Source organism: Cherax quadricarinatus, chromosome 4 (assembly GCF_038502225.1).
Source record: "Cherax quadricarinatus isolate ZL_2023a chromosome 4, ASM3850222v1, whole genome shotgun sequence".
Taxonomy (NCBI): domain Eukaryota; kingdom Metazoa; phylum Arthropoda; class Malacostraca; order Decapoda; family Parastacidae; genus Cherax; species Cherax quadricarinatus.
The window spans coordinates 76,133,957-76,146,456 of NC_091295.1; the positions used below are offsets into that span (position 1 = coordinate 76,133,957).

The 12,500-nt window shown below is 38.0% G+C and overlaps 1 protein-coding gene across 1 annotated transcript in view; it reads left to right on the forward strand.

Annotated features, from left to right (window-relative positions):
- LOC128684334 (transient receptor potential-gamma protein-like) overlaps positions 1-12,500 on the forward strand; it is a 121,940-nt gene that overhangs the window by 66,374 nt on the left and 43,066 nt on the right. The window contains exon 6 of the mRNA XM_070098376.1: positions 7,595-7,789. Coding sequence (XP_069954477.1) covers positions 7,595-7,789 — 195 coding nt within the window. The remainder of the gene's footprint in view (positions 1-7,594; positions 7,790-12,500) is intronic.

Genomic DNA, 12,500 nt, shown 5'->3' on the forward strand with positions numbered 1-12,500 from the left:
CACAAATCCAGTCACATACCACTATAAACTGCATATTTTTATTCTTTGCTTCGAGGAAAGATCTTATTTAGATATTCTTTTTTTTACGTTTTTTACATTATTCTACCAGCGCTTTTATATGCATTTTTTTTTATCCTTGCATGATTTGTCCTGGTTTATTGCTGTGTGTTCCGGCGCTCTTGTCTTGACTAAGTTCACTGCTGAGAGTGATGATCATGTTAGTGTTGTAGCTGCTTACCCACGGAGCTCATCACTCTTACCCACAGAGCTCATCACTCTTACTGAGCTTAACCTCTACCATGACTCACCTTTTCTCCTCTAAGCATACAAATCTCCTTAAAAAAATTGTTTTATCATCTTTGGTATATAATTTTCCTCTCTACATTTCATATAACTGACAATTTGTTGACCTTCTTGTTTATTTTACCAAGCTGTGAATGGCATGGTTTGTAGCATCTATAACTGCTGACTCGACTAATCCCGGGTGTAGAGCAGAGCTTCGAAGAGATTCTAGTTATCCCAGATTCTGGTAGTTGGTTATCTTCCAGTGGCAGGGGTCTGTCCTGCTTATCTTAAAAAAGTTGAATTTTAAGTGCGACGAATAATGGTATTCTGGGGATTTGTTTGTTGCAATATTAATGTAAAAGTCACATAACTGACAATTGTAATGTAAGAAAATGTACCATAAGCATATTTGCTCTATTTTCTCTGATCCTTCACTTTTAATAAGTCTTATTTACCTTCCCTTCTCCTTTTCCTCTTTGGATATACATTCACCACTTCCTCTTCCTCTTCTCCCTCCCATAACCCACAAACCACCATATATCCTGACTCACAAATCCTCGTGAATACCATAGACGTGTTTGGCTGGCAAAATCCTCTCTGCATGTTGATTATGGCATCTCATCTGTCTCATTGTGCAATTCACTACGAGCACAAGTAAACAAAATGTCTATTGAAACTCTTTTGTTCAATCTTCAAAATAATTCTTTCTACATTTCAATATGAGTTGGCTTCCAGAATTATGTGTGCAAGGGATATTAAACTTTGTGCTGCAACCCCTTCCTAGTTTTAAAGTATCACGGATGAACATGTAGAAGCAAACTGTGGTAGATACTTCTTAGAGTTGTAGATAACTCAGTGTAGTCAATCAAATATTTACACCCTCAGGAGATGTATCAAACCCTCTGATCCTTGCCTCACCCAGAAGGCAAGATATGTCATTTTTACATTATGTATTTTCTAAATTGTATATTTATATTCTGGGCAAGTTGGCTTGATATTAAACTTGAGGTTATTTGTAAAGAAACTTAAAGATAAGCAAGAAAGTCTGTAAAGCTCGATCTGAAAGTCGGTTACACATATCACAAATTATGATAGATGTATGTTACACACATCACAAATTATGATAGATGTATGTTACACGCATCACACACTATGATAGATGTATGTTACACATATCACAAATTATGATAGATGTATGTTACACATATCACAAATTATGATAGATATATGTTACACACATTACACACTATGATAGATGTATGTTACATCACACACTATGATAGATGTATATTACACACATTATGATAGATGTATGTTACACACACATTATGATACATGTATGTTACACACATCACACACTATGATAGATGTATATTACACACATCACACACTATGACAGATGTATGTTACATCACATACTATGATAGATGTATGTTACACACATCACACATTGTGATAGATGTATGTTACACACATTATGACAGATGTATGTTACACACATCATACATTATGACAGATGTATGTTACACACATACATTATGATAGATGTATGTTACACACATCATACATTATGATAGATGTATGTTACACACATCATACATTATGATAGATGTATGTTGCACACATCATACATTATGATAGATGTATGTTACACACATCATACATTATGATAGATGTATGTTACACACATCATACATTATGATAGATGTATGTTACACACATCATACATTATGATAGATGTATGTTACACACATCATACATTATGATAGATGTATGTTACACACATCATACATTATGATAGATGTATGTTACACATATCACACACTATAATAGATGTATGTTACACACATCACACACAATGACAGATGTATGTTACACACATCACACATTATGATGTATGTTACGTACCTACTTCAGCTAGTAAAAAACTTATGCTACATTAAGGAGATAATTGTTTTAACCAAATGTTTGAGATGTAAACAGAACAGTTTTTTACTGTGATATTAGTAGCCTGGTATTTAACATAGTCTTGACAACTTTACAATAACCTGAGCAAAATAGAAAAACCGCTTTTAGCAAAGTCACATAAAAATTATCATTGTCTGGCATCGCCTGACATCTTCACCACAAGTCTCCATGTAATGTTATCAATGTATATACAACTAGAGCTGCATATGTCTCGCAGTGTATATATATACAGGTTAATTTAATCGCTATATCTGGGATTAGTGAAATAGTTGTTGATAATTTACAAGTCATGTGCAAGCTTGACCCAGGAGCTGCCGCTCATCTTTGAATCTTGCACAGTATTCACCTAACCAAGACATGTACTATACCACAGTGATACCCGAACTTTGTTGACTGTGATTTTCTTATCATAATTGCACTATTAACAGCAAATTATTCCACATCACTTGACAGTCTTTAGTAGGTCACCATTGTAGACTTGTGGCACCTTTGTGATACTGTTGTAGCAGTGTTGTAGCAGTGTTGTAGCACTGTTGTGGAGTCATCAAGAGAGAGACAGAAACATAGTGACACTACTCTCTTGATATCCATTTTTCCTACACTCTTTCCAGTGCATCAGTATCACATAGTGACACATGTATATATCACTCTTCAATGGACCAGTGATACATATATGTATCACTGTTCACCACAACAGTTATATATACTGATTCTCAAGTGATATGGGATTTCTATACAATTTGGTTTAGGGAGGAATTTTTTTCAATTAATATTTTTTGAAGTACTAAATATATATAGACACACTACATTTCAAAAGGATTTTCGAAACACAGGATATTCGCTGATATATATAAATAAATAATACTTCTTTCTCTCTCTCTCTTATACATATGTATATTATATATAAATATATATATATATATATATATAGATATATATATATATATATATATATATATATATATATATATATATATATATATATATATATATATATATATATGTATATATATACATATATATACATATAATATATATATATATATATATATATATATATATATATATATATATATATATATATATATATATATATATATATATATATATATATATATATATATAATATAATATAGTCAGGTGTTATCGTCTCCTGTTATGAGTAAAGGGGTGAGAATAAGCTTCGTATTTCTTCTGTATGAGTACCCTCTTCTTCTCCCTCATCCATCCCTATGATGATGTCTCATCCAACTCGTGTTTCGAGTCTCCTCTCTATTACTTAGCCTATTATTTATCCCATTTTGAGCTAAATGCATGTGTAATATTTATGTACTTACATGTTTTCATTTTTTAAACGGCGCGAGCTCTCAGGTAGGTGCAGACCAGGAGCTGGAGCTCATGCAATTTTGGAGTAAATATAATGGAATGACGGGGTCCAGAAACCGCTGGTTCGAACTCCTCCACTTCATTGATTGTTTTTAGACCTTCATGTGTAAAAATTTTCAGTATATCTGACAAGACCTTTCTATACACAGTGATGAGTGATGATAAACATTACCTCCTGTGCTCTGCTGTACACACTGCCAGGCTCTCTAGTGCTCTGCTGTACACACTGCCAGGCTCTCTAGTGCTCTGCTGTACACGCTGCCTGGCTCTCTAGTGCTCTACTGTACACACAGCCAGGCTCTCTAGTGCTCTGCTGTACACACTGCCATGCTTTCTCTAGTGCTCTGCTGTACACACTGCCAGGCTCCCTAGTGCTTTGCTGTCCACACTGCTAGTCTCTCTAGTGCTCTGCTGTACACACTGCCAGGCTCTCTAGTGCTCTGCTGTACACACTGCCAGGCTCTCTAGTGCTCTGCTGTACACACTGCCAGGCTCTCTAGTGCTCTGCTGTACACACTGCCAGGCTCTCTAGTGTTCTACTGTACACACTGCTAGGCTCTCTAGTGCTCTGCTGTTCACACTGCCAGGCTCTCTAGTGCTCTGCTGTACACACTGCTAGGCTCTCTAGTGCTCTGCTGTACACACTGCCAGGCTCTCTAGTGCTCTGCTGTACACACTGCCAGGCTCTCTAGTGCTCTGCTGTACACACTGTGAGGCTCTCTAATGTTCTGCTGTACACACTGCCAGGCTCTCTAGTGCTCTGCTGTACACACTGCCAGGCTCTCTAGTGCTCTGTTGTACACACTGCCATGCTCTCTAGTGCTCTGCTGTACACACTGCCAGGCTCTCTAGTGCTCTGCTGTGCACACTGCCAGGCTCTCTAATGTTCTGCTGTATATACTGCCAGGCTCTCTAGTGCTCTGCTGTACACACTGCCAGGCTTTCTATTGCTCTGCTGTACACACTGCCAGGCTCTTTAGTGCTCTGCTGTATACACTGCCAGGCTCTCTAGTGCTCTGATGTACACACTGCCAGGCGCTCTAGTGCTCTGCTGTACACACTGCCAGGCTCTCTAGTGCTCTGCTGTATACACTGCCAGGCTCTCTAGTGCTCTGATGTACACACTGCCAGGCTCTCTAGTGCTCTGCTGTATATACTGCCAGGCTCTCTAGTGTTCTGCTGTACACACTGCCAGGCTCTCTAGTGCTCTGCTGTGCACGCTGCCAGGCTCTCTAGTGCTCTGCTGTACACACTGCCAGGCTCTCTAGTGTTCTGCTGTACACACTGCCAGGCTCTCTAGAGCCACTTCATCTAATTTGCATGTTATGGAATAACTTTTTTAAGAGGAGAGCTTATTTTTTGAAGATTTTTTAAGAGAAAATCTTATTTTCTAAGAGTGTAGCTTATTTTTTTTGCATTTTTTTAAGTGAAAGCTTATTTTTTAAGATTTTTAGGAGAAAAGCTTATTTTTTTTAAGAATAAAGCATATTTTTTAAGAGTTTTAAAGAGAAAAGCTTATTTCTCAAGAATCGTTTTTATTTTTTTTTAGAATTTCATTAATGAGAAAAGGTTCATCTTTTATATCAGTAAATCTTTGTCTCTTTGAGTGAATTTTGACAGACTTGACACCTGGTAACTTATAACTTCTCTAAACTCACGTCTTAAATCTTGTCATTGCTTCCTCTCTCTGATTTTGTCTCTAAAAACAATAAATTAATATTTTGCTTGCAAATAATTTTAAGATAATCGTGAAAAACGTAACTCATACTAAGAAAAATAATTTGCAGCATGTACTGAAAATTAAAGTAACAGATTTCGAAAAAAAAATGAGCTACCAGTTTTTTTTCCAGTGTCATAACTAAAAAAAATGTGAAATGAAAATCATTATTGAATGTAAAGTGTAAACCGAAGCTTAGAATATATTCTAGTTGACCATCTGAGAGCTGAAGCTTAGAATATGCTCTAGTTGACCATCTGAGAGCTGAAGCTTAGAATATGTTCTAGTTGACCATCTGAGAGCTGAAGCTTAGAATATGTTCTAGTTGATCATCTGAGAGCTGAAGCTTAGAATATGTTCTAGTTGACCATCTGAGAGCTGAAGCTTAGAATATATTCTAGTTGACCATCTGAGAGCTGAAGCTTAGAATATGTTCTAGTTGACCATCTGAGAGCTGAAGCTAAGAATATATTCTAGTTGACCATCTGAGAGCTGAAGCTTAGAATATGTTCTAGTTGACCATCTGAGAGCTGAAGCTTAGAATATATTCTAGTTGACCATCTGAGAGGTGAGGCTTAGAATATGTTCTAGTTGACCACCTGATAGCTGATGCTTAGAATATATTCTAGCTGACCACCTGAGAGCTGAAGCTTAGAATATGTTCTAGTTGACCACCTGAGAGCTGGCTCGTGTGTAAGATTGTCTCTCACTATCTCAATACACATCTTGCATCTCAACTAAGACATTGTTATTCCTTCTTTTTGTTCACTTAAACCTATCGAGGGACGAAGTGGTTTCAAGGTAATGCCCCTTTGGTATTTTTTCCTTGCATTACTCTTTTTAAAACAATTTTATCGTTCCCACCTCCCTTTTTTTTAAGTCTTGTCCCAGTTCCCTAAACGTCCTTGGATTTATTTTTTTTAGTTTCCGTCTATCCCCTCCCATTCTCCCTATCTCCTCCCTCCCTTATCTCCTTTTTACTCTTTTTCTCTTTCTTTCACTTGCTGTGAGTTTCTCCCATGTTCATAAGTAAGATATGCTTATGGTTGGATAGCTTTGCTCTTAGTGCTGATATAGCTGCGACCGACACACAGCTTACTTACAGCTTAAGCAATATTAAATTCAACTTACATTTAACAGTAAATACTTCATTTAGGATGAGATACTGCTATAAACCTCTTTTTTAACTTTTGATCATATACATACATACATACATGCATACATATATATATATATATATATATGTATACATATATATATATATATATATATATATATATATATATATATATATATATATATATATATATATATATATATATATATATATATACATATATGATGTATTTTTCTTAGATAAAGCTCTGGCTGTAATTTACCTGGTGTGATGGAATGATACAGTCACTTAAACAACATCAGATAACAACATATCCTGTCAATTGTAATACTCTAACATAAACACACAAAAAATAATGATTCTTAAATACCTCCCCTCAAAAAAAAATTCATGCATAAAATGAAAAATTGAGTGAATGCAGTACGTATGTTGGTTCCCCGATAATGGTGTTTTAATGTGATTTTTAATAACGGATATGTGGTCAGAGTTTGCCTGGGTCATTCTCCATCACCAGGTCACTTCTTTGTTATGATTTTTTTCTAGCGAGCGTCACACAGCATGACTCACATCAGCACTTTTGAGGTTGCTGCCTAAAAAACACAAATTTTGCAAATCTTTGAAGCGTCTGCTGTTTTCATATATATATATATATATATATATATATATATATATATATATATATATATATATATATATATATATATATATATATATATATATATATATATATATATATATATATATATATATATATAATGTGTATGTGCATTCGTTATGGGATTTTTATTACTTTTTATCATGTTGGTAATGATTAATATTTTTTTGCGTAGATGTAGGTGATGATAAAAGATACTCATGGCCTGATCAGACATTACAGAGCCTGTTGTAATCTATCTATATACATGTGTGTGTGTAAAGATATATATATATATATATATATATATATATATATATATATATATATATATATATATATATATATATATATATATATATATATATATATATATATATATGCACTTATCTCTATTTTGGCATGCGCATGGTGTATGTGAGGAAGTTAGCGAGCTGCTTCCCGTTTGTTCCTAATTAACCAACCTTCACGCCCACACATACACTAGGAGCGGGCAGACACCGAGTGGAAGTTCGCCAGGAGCAAGTTATGGATTAGCTTCTTTGAGGAAGGAGGGACATGTCCGCCCCCCTTCAACATCATCCCGGCACCCAAGAGCCTCTACTATCTCCTCAGCTGGCTTTATAAGAAGTTCTGTGGGCAGACGAAGGCAGCCAAGAAGGAACACATGAGGACTATTAGGGTTAGTGCTCTTTTTTTCCTCTCTCTCCCTCTCTCTCGTTCTTTCTCTCTCTCTATCTCTATCTATCTCTCTACTTCCTAATTATTACTGTTATCATGTTTTTGGAGTATACCTGAAGGGTATTTAGGGGGTCACTGCCCCCGCGGCCCGGTCCATGACCAGGCCTCGCGATGGATATACACAAAAATAATCATAACAATTAGCATTACACTCTGTTGGTCACCAAGATTCATTAGTCTTTACATTTACATCACCTCTGTGTGAGAGATGTAATTCTTCTCCACCTTGTAATGTATTTAAATTAAAAATTAGTTCATTTTTTCACCACAGATTTTTCACTCAATTGAGATTTCGTTTCTTTTAACTTTTCTCGACTGAACAACGAATTATATGGTAATATTTATAGTAACAGGCAATTCCACTTTAACAATTCCACTTGACTTCAGACTTCACTGGTTAAGGTAACAATTACACTTGACTTCAGGCTTCACTGGTTAAGGCAACAATTACACTTGACTTCAGGCTTCACTGGTCAAGGTAATAATTACGCTTGACTTCAGGCTTCACTGGTCAAGGTAACAATTACACCTGACTTCAGGCTTCACTAGTCAAGGTAACAATTACACTTGAATTCAGGCTTCACTGGTCAAGTTAACAATTACACTTGACTTCAGGTTTCACTAGTCAAGGTAACAATTACACTTGACTTCAGGCTTCACTAGTCAAGGTAACAATTACACTTGAATTCAGGCTTCACTGGTCAAGGTAACAATTACACTTGACTTCAGGTTTCACTAGTCAAGGTAACAATTACACTTGACTTCAGGTTTCACTATTCAAGGTAACAGTTGCACTTGACTTCAGGTTTCACTAGTCAAGGTAACAATTATACTTGGCTTCAAGTTTCACTAGTCAAGGTAACAATTATACTTGGCTTCAGGTTTCACTAGTCAAGGTAACAATTACACTTGACTTCAGGTTTCATTAGTCAAGGTAACAAATACACTTGGCTTCAGGTTTCACTAGTCAAGGTAACAATTACACTTGACTTCAGGTTTCACTAGTCAAGGTAACAGTTACACTTGACTTCAGGTTTCACTAGTCAAGGTAACAATTACACTTGGCTTCAGGTTTCACTAGTCAAGGTAACAGTTACACTTGACTTCAGGTTTCACTAGTCAAGGTAACAATTACACTTGGCTTCAGGTTTCACTAGTCAAGGTAACAGTTGCACTTGACTTCAGGTTTCACTAGTCAAGGTAACAATTACACTTGGCTTCAGGTTTCACTAGTCAAGGTAACAATTACACTTGGCTGGTGGCTGCCAGAGAACTGGACCTCCTGGACCTTCAATAAATGAATGTATGATGACATTCAACGTTCCAACTGTTGCTTAAACTAACTTTTCACAGACATCTCCATAATTTCTGTTCAGAACACAAGATATGAAATTTTGACTAACGAAATCGTAATGACACGCCTGTAAACTAACCTTAAATTCTAGGCCAGAGCTTACGCTCTGGCCTAGAGTTTAAATATATAGCCTAGAGTCATAAATATATAGCTATCTAACCTTTTCTGAAGTCATAAGCTGCTCGAACGAGGCAAAATATTCAGAGTCCTTCATATCCAGCCTTGATACCTTAGCCTTGATAAGTTACTGAGAACCTGTCAATGCTGAGGGACTGATTATTTCTCCTTCTCTGTCTTCAGTACATAATCCTTGATAAATCCACAAAAAGCGTTGGTTGGCGAGACGTTTCCCTAAATAAAGATACCCTAAATGAAGATACCCTAAATAAAGATACCCTAAATAAAGATACCCTAAATAAAGATACCCTAAATAAAGATACCCTAAATAAAGATACCCTAAATGAAGATACCCTAAATGAAGATACCCTAAATGAAGATACCCTAAATGAGACACCCAGGTATTTCCCACCTAGGCAGGGTGACCCAAAAGAGAAGAAACACGCTCATCATCCCTCACTCCATCACTGTTTTGCCACTGGCGTGCCAACACTACCTGTGGTATACCAGTGCTGGGTATCAGTCACTCAGTAACAGTTGGTGTACCAGTGCTGGGTATCAGTCATTTAATAACAGCTGGTGTACCAGTGCTGGGTATCAGTCATTTAATAACAGCTGGTGTACCAATGTTGGGTATCAGTCACTAATTAACAATTGGTGTACCAGTGCTGGGTATCAGTCAATAACAACTGCTGTACCAGTGCTGGGTATCAGTCAATAACAGCTGCTGTACCAGTGCTGGGTACCAGTCATTTAGTAACAGTTGGTGTACCAGTGCTGGATATCAGTTATTTAGTAACAGGTGGTGTACCAGTGCTGGGTATCAACACTCAGTAACAGTTGGTGTACCGGTGTTAGGTATCAGCACTCAGTAACAGCCGGAATACCAGTGCTGGGTATCAGCACTCAGTAACAGCTGGAGTACCAGTGCTGGGTATCAGCACTCAGTAACAGCTGGAGTACCAGTGCTGGGTATAAGCAATCAGTAACAGCTGTAGTACCAGTGCTGGGTATCAGCACTCAGTAACAGCTGGAGTACCAGTGCTGGGTATCAGCACTCAGTAACAGCTGGAGTACCAGTGCTGGGTATCAGCACTCAGTAACAGCTGGAGTATCAGTGCTGGGTATAAGCACTCAGTAACAGCTGGAGTACCAGTGCTGGGTATCAGCACTCAGTAACAGCTGGAGTACCAGTGCTGGGTATAAGCACTCAGTAACAGCTGGAGTACCAGTGCTGGGTATCAGCACTCAGTAACAGCTGGAGTACCAGTGCTGGGTATCAGCACTCAGTAACAGCTGGAGTACCAGTGCTGGGTATCAGCACTCAGTAACAGCTGGAGTACCAGTGCTGGGTATCAGCACTCAGTAACAGCTGGAGTACCAGTGCTGGGTATTAGCACTCAGTAACAGCTGGAGTACCAGTGCTGGGTATAAGCACTCAGTAACAGCTGGAGTAGCAGTGCTGGGTATCAGCACTCAGTAACAGCTGGAGTACCAGTGCTGGGTATCAGCACTCAGTAACAGCTGGAGTACCAGTGCTGGGTATCAGCACTCAGTAACAGCTGGAGAACCAGTGTTGGGTATCAGCACTCAGTAACAGCTGGAGTACCAGTGCTGGGTATAAGCACTCAGTAACAGCTGGAGTACCAGTGCTGGGTATCAGCACTCAGTAACAGCTGGAGTGCCAGTGCTGGGTATCAGCACTCAGTAACAGCTGGAGTACCAGTGCTGGGTATCAGCACTCAGTAACAGCTGGAGTACCAGTGCTGGGTATCAGCACTCAGTAACAGCTTGAGTACCAGTGCTGGGTATCAGCACTCAGTAACAGCTGGAGTACCAGTGCTGGGTATCAGCACTCAGTAACAGCTGGAGTACCAGTGCTGGGTATTAGCACTCAGTAACAGCTGGAGTACCAGTGCTGGGTATAAGCACTCAGTAACAGCTGGAGTAGCAGTGCTGGGTATCAGCACTCAGTAACAGCTGGAGTACCAGTGCTGGGTATCAGCACTCAGTAACAGCTGGAGTACCAGTGCTGGGTATCAGCACTCAGTAACAGCTGGAGAACCAGTGCTGGGTATCAGCACTCAGTAACAGCTGGACTACCAGTGCTGGGTATAAGCACTCAGTAACAGCTGGAGTAGCAGTGCTGAGTATCAGCACTCAGTAACAGCTGGAGTACCAGTGCTGGGTAACAGCACTCAGTAACAGCTGGAGTACCAGTGCTGGGTATCAGCACTCAGTAACAGCTGGAGTACCAGTGCTGGGTATAAGCACTCAGTAACAGCTGGAGTAGCAGTGCTGAGTATCAGCACTCAGTAACAGCTGGAGTACCAGTGCTGGGTATCAGCACTCAGTAACAGCTGGAGTACCAGTGCTGGGTATCAGCACTCAGTAACAGCTGGAGTACCAGTGCTGGGTATCAGCACTCAGTAACAGCTGGAGTACCAGTGCTGGGTATCAGCACTCAGTAACAGCTGGAGTACCAGTGCTGGGTATCAGCACTCAGTAACAGCTGGAGTACCAGTGCTGGGTATCAGTGCTCAGCAATAAGGTTCTTAGCATTACATAATGACTTCATTGAAGAGTTCTGGTAAATGTAATGTAATGTCTTAATTACGTCTTTAGTCCATAATTTTTATTAGTATCACAATTTAATGGAATCTACCCCCCTCCGCGTCCCTCTTTCCACACGTCCCAAAAAATGGCTGGTTTCCCCGTCCTTCATTATATTTACAATTAATTATCATTAACTGATCCAGTCATCCCAAAAACAGGATTTGTTCCTGTTATTAAGTTCTCCTGCTAATACTTAATTTTCAGAAACTTATAAATATTATTGCAGTCTTTTATGTATATAAATTTTGACGTTTTTTTTAATATTTAGTTTTTTTGAGGAATATTGAGTGTATGTCCTCAGTGTCTGTGTTCTTTTCAATGATTATCTTTTAACATAGTTCTTTTCCATATTACATATTAGCAAGCTCTGAACGTTCTCTGTAGGCTGAATATTTGTTATTATTTTTGAACTAAGCCGATGCTACGTTATGCAAATCTACCAAAAAAATAATTATTATTATTATGTTAATTATTATTAATATAATGAGCTTAAAAACAGAGAAATATAGATATTCTATAATTAGGTTCACCTATAATAAAAAAAATGAATCTATATGAATAGTGC